At 40.4% G+C, this 19357-nt stretch overlaps 1 protein-coding gene across 3 annotated transcripts in view; it reads left to right on the top strand.

The window, feature by feature from the left end:
- dennd6aa (DENN/MADD domain containing 6Aa) overlaps positions 1–19357 on the top strand; it is a 113782-nt gene that overhangs the window by 51915 nt on the left and 42510 nt on the right. For all 3 annotated transcript variants that reach the window (XR_005943521.1, XM_041191417.1, XM_041191416.1), the window contains 2 exons: positions 518–630; positions 7295–7375. Coding sequence is in view for 2 of the 3 variants with exons in the window: in XM_041191417.1 (XP_041047351.1) it covers positions 518–630; positions 7295–7375 (194 nt within the window). In the remaining variant the exon portion in view is untranslated. The remainder of the gene's footprint in view (positions 1–517; positions 631–7294; positions 7376–19357) is intronic.

Below are 19357 nucleotides of genomic sequence, written 5' to 3'. Positions count from 1 at the left end.
CCTTCAGTGGTGGAGCTAACAAGATCAGATCAGTGCAAGAATGATCCATTTCTTCATCTATCATTGAAATTGGAGATGAGTTGCGCTTCCGTTGTATTACAAATTTTGCACACTTATTGATTTTAGCTCACACTGTATGGCTGGCATTATAAAACGTAAGTAAATAGTTCTGTTCATAATGGAACGTGTTGGTTATGCAATCCAAATGGAGAGGGTCTGCTTCCATGTTGTTGTTACTTAAGCATGACATCTGAAGTAAAAGTTTTTTTCTTTGTGCGTCAGTTTATAGAAAATTTCTCATTTCTCAATTCTCACCCATTTTCTCATGCTTAAACTTAATGTCTATATCGAGCAGAAAACCAGAGCACCATCATTTGGAGGTAATTTATGCACAAGTGAGGTGACTGGTTAGCTTGTAAGATTTTAGTACAAGCGTAACAGCAAGCAGGATAGAAAAATCATGTAGAAATTATAAGTCAGCCAAAATATAAAAATTCTGTTTTCATGTGTTTAATAGGTTGCCTTGGAGACACACAGTTTTGTTTCAGAATTCGCCAGTCACCTAATAGGAGGAACTCCCTTGATTGCCTGTTGGACCAATATGATAGAGATGCTCCTGTTTATTTGAAGGTTAGAAAAATTTCTAATTACCATCAATGTAATTGTAGAGCTTTTGGTTACTCTTTCTTTTTAAAAATAACAATAACAATTGGTGGATAACACATCATAATTTATAATAGATAAAACAGTGGAATATGCATGTTGCCTTTCAGATGTCACTAAAGTTAAAATCCAATGAAACCTGAGCCAAAGTAATGACATGGTTGTCTTGATATTTGACCTAATTGTGCAGAACAGTGGTACAATGCCAGTTCGCTCGCACAGATCCACTTTTAATGAATTCTTAAGTTTCCTTTTGGGAAGGCAGCAAATGTAGGCTGGATGCTTCCCAAGTGGGAAGGTGAATTGGAAAGTACCAAAATTTTTTACAGGCTATACGTCCCTCCACATCCAGCACTGCTGACAGTCTGTTTCCACTTCTGTTACCTCTAGATTAGACTTCTCCAATGCCCATTGTAACAACTTCCTGAACTACATCCCTCAAAAACACATCCAGACCTGCACACCTATTCTGTTCTAAGGCTTTCTTGCCCTTTGTACCTTCCTCACTGAACCGCCTAATAAATTTAACTTTCTCATGCTCATGTACAAATCCTTCCATAGTCTTGCCCACCTTACCTCTGCAGTCTTGTCTTTGATTCTGTGACATCATTTGCAATGGCTGTCTCCTTCCACTTCACCATCAGTAGAAAAGCCATCAGATACCGTGATCTTCCTCTCTGGAGCTTTTTGCTTAAACCCTCATGCCTTGCTATTACTCTTCTCAATTGGAAAACTGTCTTTTTGATTATGATTTTATCATCTCTCCTATTTGTTCCACTGCTCCTCAGCACCCATTTCTCCTCTGTGAAGACCTTTTCAATAATTTCTACATTACTATATAAATTGTATGTTTTCATTAATGAAGGCTTTGCTGCTTTTGAATCTTACATATCGTGCTTTGCAGATGATGGTCCTGTGAGCCAAATTTGTGCAGTGAGGAAAGGAATTGTTCTACACAGGATTCCATAGAATATACATCATAGAAGCAGACCATTTTGCCCAACCATGCCAGTTTCTATGCTCCACCCAAGCCTCCTCCCATTTTTCCTCCTCTAAATCTACCATCGTAACCATCTATTCCCTTCTCCCTTAATTGCTTGTCTAGTTTCCCCTTAAATGCATCCATATTACTCGCTTCAAGCATAATCTTCATCAATCTTTGGGTGAAGAGGTTTCTTTTGAATTGCCTGCTGGATTTCTTGGTGACCATCTTATATTGATGGCCTCTAGTTATGCTCTTCCCCAATAGATGAAATATTCTCTCTCTATCCACTCTATCCAAACCTTTCAGAATTTTAAAGACCTCGACTAAGTCACCCTCAGCTTTTTTTCAACAGAAGAGACCCAGCTTGTCATGCCTTTCCTGATATGTATACCCACGCATGTCTGATGTCACCCCGTAAATCTTCTTTGCACCCTCTTCCGAATATGGCAACCAGAACTGCACGCTGCACACTTTTGTGTGCCCTAACCAAGGTTTGATACAGATTTAGCATAACTTCCTTATTTTTCAATTCCATCCCTCTTAAAAAAAATAAAATAAAACCTAGTGATTGGTTTGCTTTTTTATGCCTTGCTGACCTGTGGCGTAATGTTTAGTGATTGTGTATTTGTGCTCCAAGATTCCTTTGTTGCTCTACCCCACCTAGAATTGCATCTTCCAAGCAATAAGTGACCTCCCGGTTGTTCTTCTAAATTATACTACCTCACATTTATCTATGTTGAACTTCATTTGTCGCTTATTTGCCCATTCTGCATGTTTATTAATGTTTTCCTGTAATTTGTTGAAGTCTGCTTCAATTTTGACTACCCCCATCCCCCAATTCCCTGCCAATTTGGTGCCATTTGCAAATTTAGAAATGGTGTTTTTGAGTCCAAACTCAAAATCATTAACAGAAATTGCAAGCAGTGGCAGGCCCAGCAGTGATCCTTATGGAAAACCAATTCCCACCTTCTGTCACTCTGTGCTTTCTCTTTTGAAACCAGCCCACATTCCATTCTGCCACTTGTCCCCGACTCCACATTCTCTGAATTTATTTAATGCAGCATCTTATTGAAGACCTTTTAAAAATCCCAATAAATGACTTCTATTGTATTATCACTGTGTACTCTTTCTGTTACCTCCTCAAACAAATTCAATAAAGCTGGTCAAACAACGTTTCCCTTTTGAAATTCCTGCTGGTTATTTGTTATTGTATTTTACATATAGTAAAACAAAAATCAGGAACCCTGAAACAGCATGTAGCCGTTGTTACCTCATGGCATTCAAAGGTGCTATGGCAAAGTTCAATCTGCTATGGCAACAACCCTCTGCTACATTACCTGTAGGAGAATAAATACTGATGCCTATAATAGATCATAAGGGGAGATGGTGGCATAGTGGTATTGTCACTGGGTGTTGTCCAGATACCCAGGGTAATGCTCTGGATTCGAATCCTAGTTGGTGAATTTGAATTGAATAAAAAATCTGGAATTAAAAGTCTTAATGATGAAACCACTGTTGATTTTCAGTAAAAACCCATTTGGTTCACTAATGTCGTTTAGGGAAGGAAACTTGCCTTACCGAGTCTGGCCTACATGTAGAGTAGTGAAATGAAGATTGAATGTCACTAACTGTTGGCCATTCAGACTGAGCCTGAGGATCTTTTGATGCGGCTTTTGCCTCTGACCTCTATAGGAAGGTGTTTTATAGTCAATGTGGCATTGCAGGAACAGAGCACCAGCATGTGAGAGACAAACAAGAAACAATATGCTGTTATTTCAATACAGTAAGTTTCACTGATAATACTAGTAAAATGCTTAGTTGGAGTCTTGCTGAGAGACAATTACAATTATCAAATTACTTATGAAAAAAATCACTAAAAACGAGAGAAACCTGAAAAAAAAACTGAAAACTGGAACCCCTGGTTGTAGAGGATTTACTGAATATGTTGATTTTGATTTCCTGCATTATATTTGGAGCAGTGAACTGAAGATTAAATGAGAAAAGTCCATAAAGACATAGGAGCAGAAATTAGGCCATTTGGCCCATCGAGTCTGCTCCGCCATTCTCAACCCCATTCTCCCGCCTTCTCCCCGTAACCTTTGATCCCCTTACCAATCAAGAACCTATTTATCTCGGTCTTAAATACACTCAATGACCGGGCTCCACAGCCTTCTGTGGCAACGAATTCCATAGATTCACCGCTCTCTGGCTAAAGAGGTTTCTCCGCATCTCTGTTCTAAAAGGTCTTCCCTTTACTCTGAGGCTGTGCTCTCGGGTCCTAGTCTCTCCTACAAATGGAAACATCTTCCCCACGTCCACTCTACCAGTATTTCAGTATTCTGTAAGTTTCAATCAGATCCCCCCTCATCCTTCTAAACTCCATCGAGCATAGACCCAGAGTCCTCAAACGTTCCTCATATGTTAAGCCTTTCATTCCTGGGATCGTGCTCGTGAGCCTCCTCTGGACCCTCTCCAGAGCCAGCACATCCTTCCTGAGATACGGGGCCCAAAATTGCTCACAATATTCTAAATGTGGTCTGTCCAGAGCCTTATAAAGCCTCAGCAGCACATCCCTGCTTTTATATTCTAATCCTCTCGAAATAAATGCCAACATTGCATTTGCCTTCCTAGCTACCAACTCAACCTGCAAGTTGACCTTAAGAGAATCCTGGACAAGGACTCCCAAGTCTCCCAATTTAGAAAATAGTCTATGCCTCTATTCTTCCTACCAAAGTGCATGACCTCACACTTCCCCAAGTTGTATTCCATCTGCCACTTCTTTGCACATTCTCCTAACCTGTACAAATCCTTCTGCAGTCTCCCCGCCTCCTCAATACTACCTGTTCCTCCACCTATCATCTGCAAACTTAGCCAGGATGCCCTCAGTTCCTTCATCTAGATCATAAACGTATAAAGTGAAAAGTTATGGTCCCAACACTGACCCCTGCGGAACTCCACTAGTCACTGGCCGCCATCCTAAGAAGGACCCCCTTATCCCCACTCTCTGCCTCCTGCCAGACAGCCAATCTTCTATCCATGCTAGTACCTTGCCTCTAACACCATGGGCTCTTATCTTACTGAGCAGCCTCTTGTGCGGCACCTTGTCAAAGGCCTTCTGGAAGTCCAAGTAGATAACATCCATTAGATCTCCTTTGTCTAACCTACTCATTACCTCCTCAAAGAATTCTAACAGATTTGTCAGGCATGACCTCCCCTTGATGAAACCATGCTGACTTTGCCCAATTTTACCATGCACTTCCAAGTATTCTGAAATCTCATCCTTAATAATGGACTCTAAAATCTTACCAACGACCAAGGTCAGGCTAATCGGCTTGTAATTTCCCATCTTTTGCCTCACTTCCTTCTTAAACAGGGGTTTACATTAGCGATTTTCCAGTCCTTTGGGACCCTCCCTGACTCCAGTGATTCCTGAAAGATCACCACTAAAGCCTCCACTATCTCTTCAGCTATCTCCTTCAGAACTCTGGGGTGTAATCCATTTGGTCCAGGAGATTTATCCACCTTCAGACCTTTCAGTTTTCCTAGGACCTTCTCCTTGGTAATGGCCACCATACTCACCTCTGCCCCCGACTCTCTTGAACTTTGGGGATGTTACTCTTGTCTTCCACCGTGAAGACTGACGCAAAGTACCTATTCAGTTCCTCCACCATTTCTTTGTTCCCCACTACTACTTCTCCAGCGTCATTTTCCAGCGGCCCAATGTCCACTTTTGCCTCTCTCTTACCCTTTATATATCTAAAAAAAAACTCTTGCAATCTTCTTTTATATTACTGGCTAGTTTACCCTCATATTTAATCTTCTCCCTCCTTATTTCTTTTTTAGTTGTCTCTGTTGGTCTTTGTAGGGTTCCCAATCCCCTTGTTTCCCACTGCTCTTCCTTCGCATTGTCTGCTTTCTTTTTAGCTTTTATGCTGTCCCTGACTTCCCTTGTCAGCCATAGTTGCCTCGTCCTCCCTTTAGTATGATTCTTCTTCCTAGGGATGAATTTTTGCTGTGTCTCCCAAATTACTCCGAGAAACTCCTGCCATTGCTGTTCCACTGTCTTTCCTGCTCGGCTCATCTCCCAGTCAATTCTGGCCAGCTCCTCCCTCATGCCTCTAGTTGCCTTTATTCAACTGTAATACCATTACATCTGATTCCAGCTTTTTCCTCTCAAATTGCAGGGTAAATTCTATCATATTATGGTCACTTCCTCCTAAGGGTTCCTTCAACTTAAGCTCCCTTGTCAAATCTGCCTCATTACACATCACTAAATCTAGAATTGCCTGTTCCCTAGTGGGCTCCACCACAAGCTGCTCCAAAAAGCCATCTCGTAGACATTCCACAAATTCCTATTCTTGGGATCTACTACCAACCTGATTTTCCCAGTTTACCTGCATATTAAAATCCCCCATGATCACTGTAACCTTGCCTTTCTTACACGCCTTTTCTATCTCCTGGTGTATCTTGTGCCCCACATCCTGATTACTGTTCGGAGGCTTGTACATAACTCCCATTATGGTTTTTTTACCTTTGCAGTTCCTCAACTCTACTCACACAGATTCTACATCATCTGACCCTACATCATTTCTTGAAAAATTAGTTATGTAGTCTATAGGGTGATTTGGCATTTACTGCATATTGATCAAACGTGAGACTTGGGACTCATGAAGGTAATGGAGGATTGTCACTGTAAAAGTTTTATTGTCTTTTTGAGGTACCTTGGCTAAAATTTTAACTTTTCCACTCAACCTGCTGGGAAGTGCGTAACTTCCACTGTCAGTCATCCTCTGATGGCCTTGCTGCTCTTGGGAAGTCACTGAATAAGGAAGCTACATGAATGTGCCTACACCTACTGAAGTTTTATCTATTTCAGAGATATATCAGTTTAGTTGCAAATGCAATTTTCTATAAAGTGTTCTGTTGATATAAAGCAGTATTTGTGAGAGATCCATCTGGCAAGCATTGCAATATTTCTCTGTGAATTGCTTTTTTCCTCATGATTTTAATTGTGGCTGGTGACAGTCATATTCCAAGTTGCAGAGCACCACAAAATACTGCCTTATGATCTATTGTAGGCAACAGTATTTACTTTGGGGAACATATGCAACCTGGGCCCTCTCCTGGTCTGAAACCCCTTGCATTAAATCAAAGAAAATTAAAATATCAATGCTCCAATGAGAAGACACTTTTAATTTTATAAAAAGTAAACTTCCTCACAACAGCACTCAGTTGAGAATAATGTTTCAACAAATGTTCAGTTGAGTGATTGAGGAGCATTATAGTTACCTTTCAGATGAGAGATTGTTGTGATGGTGCACCATGTTGATTTCCAATACGTTATTTGATAAAATGTTGGTATGTGCCAAGATCTTCTTTCAATGAGTTACCAATCACTGCTGCACTGTTAAAGTGAAGTGCTTCTTTCAGAGGCGCAGCAAAGGAAGTCATCCTAGTTCTGCACAGGACAAAGCTTTCTTGCTTGGCCCCGTAGATCCAGAATGTGAGTGGCACATGAAGACAAATGAGGGGAAGGGAAGGAATGACAGCAAAGTAAATTGATTATGTCTAATAATCTGGAATAAATTTTTTGAAGAGTTTACCTTAATATAAGATAATTCTCCTAATTTTCTTTTGTTTTCACAGAAAGATCCTGCCCATTACTATGGCTATGTTTATTTTAGACAAGTTCGTGACAAAACCTTAAAACGAGGCTACTTTCAAAAGGTAAAAGTTTTCTTCAACTTATGTTTCTCTTAAGCTCATAAGAATAGTATCTTGTGGAATAAAAACAGAAGATATTGGAACAACTCAGCAAGTCCCACTGCACCTGTGAGAGAGAAACAGAGTTAACGTTTAGGGCCAATGACCTTTCACCAGAACTGGAAAATATTAGATGTAACAGGTTTTAAACAAGTGCAGAGGCTGGGAAAGAGGGGTGAGAGTGTAAGAACACAAGAAGAAGGTCTGTAATAGGGTGGTCGGTAGGAGAGATTACATGACAAAGAATGATTTTGCAAGGCAAAAGGAGATGGTAATGGGACAAGTAAAGAAACAAAAGATGAGTGCGGAGGAGGTGTAAATGGGAATAGCAGAATCATCACCGACAATTGGTGTATGGAAAAATGAGGCCAGAGGCTATGACCTGAAATTGTTGAACTCCCATGTTGATTCCAGAAGGTTGTATGTAAAGTGTGTAAAGGAAATTTAATTTTTTTCTACTATTACTCTGGGATACTGAAGCAGGCTTGTTGGGGCTGTATGTGTGTGTATGTGACCAATTTAACTAAATTGAAGACAGTCAGACTGCATGGTTTAACTAATCAAATGGATTAGATGTAAAAGCAGGCATTTTGAAATAGAAGTGAATAATATTTGCATTTGTAGATAAGTTGAGAGGTTGTTTGAATTTCAAAGGGGAATTAGAAGGTGACAGGGAAAATTTTGTATCTTTCAGTTTATTGGTAAACAAGTACTGGGGATATCATCTTTTATTGACCCAAAAACAAGGACAAAATGGAAACGTGAAAGATCTCATATTTGAAAGAGTTTGAGCTTCAAGCAAAGTTTAAAACAATGAGTTTTAAAAATCAAAAGTAAGAAAATATATTTAAGAAAAAATTGAAATCTGTATGGGAGTGGCCATGTGAGATCTTGAAAGGTGGGCTGTGCAAAGCCAGAGTTGTGAAAAAGCAGCCTCTAGCCACCCCAGAGAAGCACTTGCTTGTTCCAGCAAGCAAGGTTTTGATAAAAGCCTTGGAGTTGCATTATGGAGTGAGAAGGAGAGGGAAGCTGTGAAATGCCTCCCTTATAGCAACAGTGGGTGCCTTGTGGTAATATTACTGAATGTCTTATAGATTAAGAATCTCTTTGGACTGTTGGCTGAAAAAGGGTGTTTGTTTGGGAGTCAAGCTAAGTAGCAATCTTTTGGGAAATGTAAGACTAAATTTAACTGTGTAACTGCAATCTTGAGTGTTTAAGTTTTCTTTTCTTTTGTTAATAAATGTTTAACTTATTCTTTAAAATCCCCAAAAGTGCTTCTGACTTCGGTGCACATACCTCCTCGTAATAAAAATAAAAATTGCAAATTGTTGTGATAGTTCGGCCAAGTTTCTTTTTGGGATTTGGTCAGGCAATTACCACCTGCATATCATAACAAGTGCCTAATTGAAAGATGAGGTGCTGTTCCACGAGCTTGCACTGAGCTTCATTGGAGTAGTTTAGGAAGCTGAGAACAGAGAGGTCAAAGTTGGAGTGGGGTGGAAAATTAAACTGAGGTGACCACAAGCCCAAGGTGACACTTGCGGACTTAATGGAATGACCCAAATTGCGTTTGGTCTCTCCAATGCAGAGGAGACTGCATTGTGAGCAGTGAATACAGTATGCTAAATTGAAAGTACAAGTAAGTTGCTGTTTCACCTAGAAGGAGTGTTTGAATGGTGGGAAGAGAGGACGTAAAAGAGCAGTTGTTGCATCTCCTGTGCTTGCATGAGTAGATACCATGGGGAATGGAGCGGGTGTTTGGTAGATTGGAGCGGTATGTCACAAGAGGGGAAAATTCTTCAGGATGCTGAAAGGGGAGTCGAGGAGAAGATGTGTTTAGTAGTGGTACCATGCTGGAGGCAGCAGAAATGACAGAAGATGATCCATTGAATACAGAGGCTGGTGGGGTGGAATGTGAAGACAAGGGGAAACCTATCATGGCTCTGGGACACAGGGGAAGGAGTGAGAGCAGAAGTACAGAAAATAGGAGACACAGTTGAGGGTCCTGTCAACCATCGTGCAGGGGATTCCTCACTTGAGGAAAAAGGAAGGCGTACCTAAAGCACTGACATGGAAGTTGGCATGTTAGAACAGTTGAGATAAACATTGAGAAACTGGGAGAATAGAGTAGGGTCCCTAAAGGAAGCAGGATGGAGGGAAATGTTGTCAATGTAGCTATGTACATAAGAACATAAGAAATAGGAGCAGGAGTTGGCCATTCACGCCCTCAAACCTGCCCCACCATTCAATAAGATCATGGTTGATCTGCTCCAGGCCTCAACTCCTCTTTCGTGCCAGCTCATCATAGCCCTCACTCCCGGATTCTTCAAAAATCTATCCACCTCCTCTTTAAATATTTCCAGTGATCTAGCCTCCACAACTCTCTGGGGTAGAGAATTCCAGACATTCAATGCCCTCTGAGAGAAGAAATTCCTTCACATCCCAGTTTTAAATGAGTATTCCCTTATTCTGTAACTATGTCCCCTAGTTTGAGATTCCCCCACTAGTGGAAACATCCTCTCAACATCAATACTGTCTAGCCCCTTCAGAATCTTGGATGTTTCAAAAAGATCACCCCTCATTCTTCTAAACTCTAATGAATAAAGGCCGCATTTGACCGAGTGTGGCATCAAGGACCCTTAGCAAAACTAGAATCGGGGAAAACTCTCCACTGGTGGGAGCCATACCTAGCATAAAGGAAGATGGCTGTGGTTTGTTGGAAGTCAGTCATCTCAGCTCCAGGACATCACTGCAGCAATTCCTCATAGTAGTGTCCTCGGCCCAGCCATCTTCAGCTGCTTCAGCAATGACCTACCTTCCTTCATAAGGTCAGAGTGGGGATGTTCATTGATGATTGCACAATGTTCACACCATTCACAACTCTTCAGGTACTGAAGCAGTCCATGTCCAAATGCAGCAAGACCTGGGCAATATGCAGCCTTAGGCTGATAAGTGGCAAGTATCATTTGTGCCACACAAATGCCAGGCAATGACTATCTCCAACAAGAGAAAATCTAGCCATCGCCGCTTGACATTCAGAGGCATTACCATCACTAAAAATCCCACTATCAACATCCTGGAGGTTACCATTGACTGGAAACTGAACTGGACTAGCCATATAAATACTGTGGCTAAAAGAGCAGGTCAGAGGTCTGGAATCCTGTGATGAGTAACTCAACTCCTAACTCCCCCAAAGCCTGTCCACCATCTACAAAGCACAAGTCAGGAGTGTGATGGAACCCTCTCCACTTGCATGGATGACGGCAGCTCCCACCACACTCAAGAAGCTTGACACCATCCAGGACAAAGTAGCCCACTAGATTGGCACCATATCCACAAACATTCATTCCCTCCACCATCGATGTGATATCTAAAAGAGGCACTGCAGGAATTCAGCAAGGCTCCTTAGACAGCACCTTCCAAACCCACAACCGCCACCATCTAGAATGACAAGGGCAGCAGATAGATGGGAACACCACCACCTGGAAGTTCCCTTCCAAGTCTCTCACCATCCTGACTTGGAAATATATTGCCATTCGTTCACTGTCGCTGGGTCAAAATTCTGGAACTCCCTAACAGCAATGTGGGTGTACCTACACCACATGGACTGCAGCGGTTCAAGAAGGCAGCTCACCACCACCACCTCAAGGGCAACTAGGGCTGGGCAATAAATGCTGGCCCAGCCAGCGAAGTCCACATCCTGTGAATGAATAAAAAATATGTCAGGATGGTGAGTGACTAGGAAGAGAATCTATCGGATCAATCCACTTATTCCTCATTCTCCAATAAAGAATGGTTAAACATAGACCGATTTTTGAGGTGGAAATATTTCCTTTAAGAATTTTTTCAATGTAGTACAAGCAGGAAATAAGTTAGATAAAGCATGCCACTGTCCAATTGAGTGCTGATTTATTTGAGTACTGATAAATATTTAATGAACCGTAATGTTCAATCTCCCCAGCATCGGATTTGGGAGGTACCCCAAAGATGCACTGGGGAATCTCTCTTGGAAGTTAACAGGTAAGGACTTGCACAGCAATTGGCCGGAAGTGCATGCTTCCTCTGGACAATTGCCCTGTGCTGGGAACCATCTGAAAATGTGGTTTAAATCACAAACTTCGGATGGTCTACTAGGCTTACACCAATACTTACTCAGAAAAAGTTAGAAGAATTAAAACCTCTTCTAACTTCTGGGTAACTATTGTAAGGACCCAGACTGACCCCATGGGATTACCCCACCCTGATGCCCCAGCATCTGCCAACTATCCCCAACTTCCCTGACCGCCACTCCCCTCTGATCCCACCCCCATCAGACATCCAACACCCCCTTCCTCTGAACTCCTCCCAACCCCCACTCCAACACCCCTGACCTTTCCAAACCTCCAACCCCTGACCCCCACTTCCCTCCGACCCTCCTGCCCCCAACCTCTGAACTACCCTCCGACCCCTCTCCACCCTCCCTGGACCTCCAACCCCACCTCCTCCTTGGACCTCCGACCCACCCACCACCCCCTCTGGACCTCCAACAGCCCCCCCCCCCCCCCCCCCCCCCCCCAAGTGCCGTTAAAAAGGGAGCATGGCCTCCTTGACTCCGCCAGAGCTGCACTTTGCTGAGGCCTGCGAAGATTATCTCGATGCATGCCCCAAGCAGCTCCGGCAAATGGAGGTGTCAGCGTAAGTTTGAAGGGCAGGTAATTGTTTTATTTCTTCTATTTCCTGCGGTCCATCTCTTTCCGCCCGAGTTGGGTTTGATTTACTATATGTTTCAGATACAAGTTTCAAAGCACAAGTATTTTAAATAATACTGAAAATGAAAATAATGCATTTATTAAATTTCTTTTTACCTCTAACTGGGTATTTCCATCCTACTAAACTTCAATTTTAAATTCAACAGTCAATTAACACTCTTGCTGAAGGGAAATTTTGCCCACAAGCAATTTACAAAATGTGGAGAGCACTAACCTGGTATACTGTACATCATTGATCACAGCGGAAAAAGCAGTTATAAATTATTCTTCTTGCAGATCATCCTTTGAGAGGAAACCTAGTGTGTGTGAAATCTAATAAGTTTCACTACGCTATTAAATGAATATGTATTTCTAGTGCTTCCTGTTGTCAGTAGGGTACAGCAGTCAGGCTTAACATGATATAGCTGAGGTGACTGGAAAGGCATCAGGAATAGTTACACTTGCACATTTCGAAGGGTTGAAACAGTGGGGTTGAAGGGAAAGGGATACACAAGTGACCGAATCAACATTCCAGACAGTTGTAGGGACACAGCCCAGGTTACTCAATTGGTAGATAATGGGACTCTTAATGCCAGGGTCATAATTTTGAGTTTTACATCGGATAATGATTTTTTTTCTTAAATATTTTAATGAAAAATATTTTTATCGGTTTTTCACAAAAAAAGTGACCTTACACATTTTACAATAAATACAGCAAACATAATTAAGTGCCAAAAAGCCACTTTTTGATATAGAAAAGCTATAATAAATACTTATGTGTCAGAAGGTTGGTACTCCTAGTCATTTGATTTATTGTAGAAATTCTGATCTTCTGAAAATGAAATAGCAAACTTCATTAATTTTGAGTCAAATTTAAAAGATGAAATGCTATTATTAGATTGCAACATAATCTTTTGCAAGGTCAAAATGTTACAAATATATTTAATACACTTAGTTAAAAAGTACAAGACTTTGACTTTACATATTTTATATATGGTAAAATGAGCTTCACATTGTGATCATTTAATAAAAATTTATGTATTTTAGGAGTGATCTTGGTTTTGTGCTGAAATGTCCTTCCTTACTTCTCATTCTTGTGTCATTAATAAAACCTTGTATCCAAAGGTAATTTACCTTGGGGGGGAAATGAAACTGTTTGAATTTAAAGACTGCTATTGATAAAATTCCTTCTGCTATGGTGCACTTTTTGCAGCATCACAGGGTTCCTCCCTTTTTTTCCTTCCCCTCTTCCTTAGGCTTGTCCTTGTGAGTGGTTTTATTTTAAGGTGCATACCACACTGCTGTAGTATGCAGTACTACTGGGGCACAGATTCAATTTTGTTCATTCTATTGCGCACCCCAGAAAGAAAATCTGCCCAGTTGTTCAACCTGTAAAGGGGGCTTTAAACTAAATAATGGGGGCAAGAGATCAAATTTGGGAAAATGTGGTTAACTAAAGAGTAGAGAACAAGGCAAGAAAGAAAGATACTAATATGGGAAATGATAAACAGAACGTGACAGGAAGGGACAGATATTACAAATCTAAGAGTAAATCAGATAATGCTAGCCACTACAAAAATAATAAAAGGACAAAACTAACAACTCTGTACCTAAATGCACGTAGCATTCGAAACAAAACAGATGATCTGATGGTACAAATAGAAATAAATAAGTACAGTCTGATAGCCATTACAGATACATGGCTACAGGTTGACATGGACTGGGACCTGAATGTTGAAGGGTACATGACAATTAGGAAGAATAGAAAGTTAGGAAAAGGTATAGGGTTGCGCTATTAGTCGATGATAGTATTATCACATTAGTGAGGGATGACCTAAGTTCAGGGAACCAGGATGTTGATGCAGTTTAGGTTGAGATGAGAAATGATAAAGGCAAGAAGGCACTTGTGGGAGTGATGTACAGGCTCCCTAATTGTAACTACACAGTAGGACAGAATTTAAAGGAAGAGATAATGGGAGCTTGTCAGAAAGGTACAGCAATAATCATGGGGGGTTTTAATCTACCCAAAGATTGGAAAAATCAGATGGGCAAAGGTAGCGTAGATGAAGAGTTGACAGAATGTTTTTGGGATAGTTTCTTAACATGTTCTGGAGCCAACCAGAGAGCACGCTATACGAGACCTGGTATTGTGCAACGAGATCGGATTAATTGATAACCTCACAGTGAAGGCACCCCTAGGTAGCAGCAATCATATTATGATTGAAATTTACTCTCAGTTTGAGGGAGAAACGAATGGTTCTGAGACTCGTATTTTAAACTTAAATAAGTCCAATTACGAGGGCATGAAAACAGAGCTAGCTAAAGTGAACTGGCAAATAAGGCTAAGGGATAGGTCAATAGAGATCCAGTGGCAGACTTTTAAAGGGATATTTCAGAATACGCAGAATAGATACATTCAAATGAGAAAGAAAACTTCCGAGGGAGGACCCACCATCCATGGTTAACTAAAAAAGTTGAAGACAGTATCAAACTTAAAGAAAAAGCATATAATTGCAGAGATGGGTGACAGGTCAGAAGATTGGACAGTTGGACAGAATATAAAGAACGGCAAAGAATGACAAAATATTAATAAGGAGGAAAAAATTAAGAGTACGCGAGGAAGCGAGCCAGAAATATAAAGACAGATAGTAAGAGTTTCTATAGATATTTAAATAAGAGGTTTTTTTTTAAAGTGAGTTATACAGAGCACTGGTGAGACTACATCTGGATTACTGTCTACAGCATTGGTCTCCCTATTTAAGGAGGGATGTAAATGCATTGGAGGAGGCAGTTCAGAGAAGGTTTACTGGACCTTACTAGACTAATAATGGGTGGGATGTCTTATGAGAAAAGATTGGACAAGTTAGGCTTGTACCCAATGGAGTTTAGAAGAGTAAGAGATGACTTAATTGAAACCTTTAAGTCCTAAAGGGTCTTGACAGAATAGATGTGGAGAGGATGTTTCTTCTTGTGGGAGAATCTAGAACTAGAGGTCATGGTTTAAAAATAAGGGGTCGCTCATTTAAGACAGAGACATGGAGAAATTTTTCTTCTGAGTGGCTTGAGTTGTTTGAACATTTTTCCTCAAAAGGCAGTGGAAGCAGAGTCTTTGAAATTTTTATGGCAGAGCAAGAGAGATTCTTGATTTAAAAAGAGGGTGGAAGGTTATCAGGGGTAGGCAGGAATGCAGAGTGGAGTTTACGATTAGATCAGCCATGGTCTTATTGAATGGTGGAGCAGGCTGGAGATGCTGAGTGGCCTACTCTTGCTCTTAATTCGTATATATGTTTGTATGTTGATATTACATTAAAAAAGGCTTTTATATTGTGTTCATAATTCCAGATTCCTAAGTGCAGGTCTTTGGCACCTGACTTCAAATGGAGTGGAAAATTTGCTAAAAACAAGTTTTCCTTGTTTTACATCTGTATTATGGTTGGTTGTGCAGGCCCCACACTTTGTGCAAGACGCAGGCCAATGTTACTAAATACAATATAAAAGCACATTGAAAATGCTACAACCTGTGACATGTGGCAAACCATTGAAAATAAGGCTGTACTGAAACTTCTGCTTGAAGTGTAAATGTTATGGATTTATGACATGTCACATTAAGATAAAAATAACCACATCAAACATTTAACTAAGTTTCTTAACATGAGCTATGATATAGACATATTGGATACCTCGGAATAAGCCTGAAGCAATTTAATTTAACCCTTATCAAATTAAAGATAATTTATTTGTTTCTATTTTTTTCCCCCTTTCAATAGTTATTATTCTGAAATTTAAAAAACAATAACCGGAAACTCTATTTCTTGTATTGTTGAGGACAAACTGGTTAAAATATAAAAGTGAAATGATCTTTTGTTCCAACAAAATTAGGTGTGTGCATCCCTGTTGCATTAATCATATCTTGTGTGTGGTCTCGGATAAGTGGTAATGAAATGAGAGTGGCTTTGCTCTTGCTTAGAAACACGCAGCAACGAATCTAGCTTTTGGTCTCAAGAATTGGTTATGCCTCCAGATACCAAAAATGGGAGTGAAATTGAGAACTTCTTTTCTTCTGCAGAGCTATTGTAATGTGGTGTTACTGGATCAAACCAATCATACTTTCTTTCCCTGTTGTTGCTACTACAGTCTAAAGTTTTATTCAAATTTGCTAAGTATGGTAGTATCTCACAGTACGCTGGTGCAAGCTGAGACAAGTCAGAAAGTTACAGAACAAGTTTGGTATTCAATTTCTAAAAGTATACAGTATTCCTCTGTATCAATAATTTGTTAAGTATACACAACGTAATATTTTCTTTTCTTATTTTAAACAGTAAACTGCTATTGAATGTCAATTGTTTTCATGAAGATTGTATACAGCATAGTAGATCAAGTCATGTATATGTTGCCTATATAATCATGCTTAAAAAAGGCATTATTATCACTGACAGCCTGATCACATTTTTTGCCTCCACTTATCATTTATATGTGCCTTACTTTACAAAAAAACATACTTAAGGATACATCACATTCTTTTAATGAGGTAGCAGAAATCCAGTGTTCTAACTTAAGAAAAACACTTTTAGGTCACTTTTTTATACCATGGTTAAATCTGTTGCTCTTGCATACCTCCAGTGGCTGGTTACAAAACAGCATTAGAACAGTTGGTGCTCAGTATTTTCTGTTTATATTCAGATTTCCAGCATCCATACTATTTTAAAATGAGTCAGCAGGTTTTTTTGTATGTGAGTGGGACTTCATCAAACAAAGAAAATAACAGCTTGTTCAATCTTTCAAATCTTTATTACCTAGTCTTTTCAAAATATTTGACCTTTTAATAACATAAGTAAACTCTTTGTCTATTAACTTGGTTATTCTAGAGGATATAGGTTGTGATTTTAAATGTTTGACGAGACCATTAGAAGGAGCTAAAGAGGGAAATCTGGTAGAGTTAAACATAGAAAATATAGAAAAAGATAGAAAATAGGAGGTCATTCAGCCCTTTGAGCCTGATCTGCCATCGGTATGATCATGGCTGATCCTCTACCTCAATGCCATACTTCCACGCCCTTCCCATATCCCTTAACGTCGTAGAGAATTCCGTAGGTTCACCACCCTCTGAGTAAAGAGGTTTATCCTCATCTCAGTCCTAAATGATCTACCCCGTATCCTGAGACTGTGACCTCATTCTAGATCCCCAGCTGGAGGAAATATCCCTGCATGCAATCTATCCGTCCCTGTCAGAATTTAATATGTTTCAATGAGATCGATTCTCATTCTTCTAAGCTCCAGTGAATACAGGTCTAATCAACCCAATCTCTCCTCATACGACAATCCTGCCATCTCAAAAATAAGTCTGGTGAACCTTTGATGCACTCCCGCTATGGCAGGTATATCCTTCCTTAGGTAAGGAGGCCAAAACTGCGCACACTATTCCAGGTGTGGTCTCACCAAAGCCCTGTATAGCTGCAGTAAGACACTTGCTCCTGTACTCAAGTCCTCTCACAGTGAATGCCAACATACCATTTGCCTTTTTAACTGCTTGCTGGACCTGTTTGCTTGCTTTCAGTGATTAGTGTACAAGGACATACAGGTCCCTTTGTACATTAACACTTCCCAATCTACCACCATTTAAATAATACTCTGCCATTCTGTTTTTCCTACCAAAGTGGATAACTTCACACTTATCCACATTATCTTGCATCTGCCATGTATTTGCCCACTCTCACGACCTGTCTAAATTGCCTTGAAGCCTCTTAACACCCTCCTCACCGCTCACATTCCCACTAAGTTTTGTGCCGTCAGCAAACTTCAAAATATTACATTTGGTTCCCTCATCCAACTCATTGATATATATTGTGAATTGGGCCCAAGCACTGATCCCTGCAGTACCCCACTAGTCAGTACCTGGCACTCCGCAAAAGACCCATTTATTCACTCTGTTTCCTGCCTGCTAACCAATTCTGCCAATATATTACCCCCAATCCCATGTGCTTCAATTTTACACACGAACCTCTTATGTGGGACTTTGTCAAAAGCTTTCTGAAAATCTACATACACCACATCCACTGGTTCTGCCTTATCTATTCTGCTAGTTATGTCCTCAGAAAACTCCAGTAGGTTTGTCAGACATGATTTCCCTATCATAAATCCATGTTAACTTTGTCTAATCCCATTGAAATTTTCTAACTGTCCTGTTATCACATCCTTTTGTAATAGCCTCTAGCATTTTCCCAACTACTGATGTTAGGCTAACGAGTCTGTAATTCACTGTTTTCTCCCTCCTTTTTAAAATTGTTGGGTTACATTTGCCATCCTTCAATCTGCCAGGGCTTTTCCAGAATCTACAGAATTTTGGAAGATGACAACTAATGCATCCACTATTTCCATGGCCACCTTCTTTAGTACTCTGGGATGTAAATAATTGGGCCTTGGGGATTTATTGGCTTTCAGTCCCATTAATTTCTCCAGCACTATTGTTTTAGTGATACTAATTTCCTTCAATGCCTCCTTCTCACTAAACCCTTAGTTCCGTAGTATTTTGGGGAAGTTATTTGTGCCTTCCTCCATGAAGACAGACTAAGTAGTTGTTTAATAAAGGCAATATACTGCGGATGCTGGAAATCTGAAACGAAAACAAAAATTGCTAGAAAAACTCAGCAGGCCTGACAGCATCCATGGAGAGAGACAGAGATAATGTTTCGAGTCCGTGTGACTCTTCTTCAGATCTAAAGGGAGGTAGAGACGTAGTGAAATATACACTGATTAAAGAGAGTGGAACCAGTGAAGCTGGATAGAAGGTCAGCGATAGGTGGAGGCAAAGGAGAGATGGCAAAAGATGTCGTAAACAGAAGGTCAAAGAGCTGTTAATGGTGGTACTGGCTAAATGAGGTGCTAGTGGTGACATTAAGAAAGTAAAACGTGATGATGGCTGGACCAGGGTAAGCACTCTGGAAAGTGTCCTGGCCCTAGTGGAGGTGGGTTGGGGGGGAGGGGCAGTGGTGGGAAGAAAGATCACAAATAGGCTAAAAGCTGGGGATAGAACAATGAATGAAAATGGAAATAATTTTTTTTAAATAATGAAAATAAGTGGTAGTGTTATTTTTTAAGTTTATTTCCATTTTCATTCATTGTTTTAGCCCCAGTGGATTACACGAAAATTGGTGGGGTGGTAAATAGTGAGGAGGATAGCCTTAGATTACAGGAGGATATAGACGGGCTGGTCAGATGGGCT

The sequence above is a fragment of the Carcharodon carcharias genome, chromosome 7 (assembly GCF_017639515.1).
Source record: "Carcharodon carcharias isolate sCarCar2 chromosome 7, sCarCar2.pri, whole genome shotgun sequence".
Classification (NCBI taxonomy): domain Eukaryota; kingdom Metazoa; phylum Chordata; class Chondrichthyes; order Lamniformes; family Lamnidae; genus Carcharodon; species Carcharodon carcharias.
This window is presented reverse-complemented; position numbering and strand designations above follow the sequence as displayed.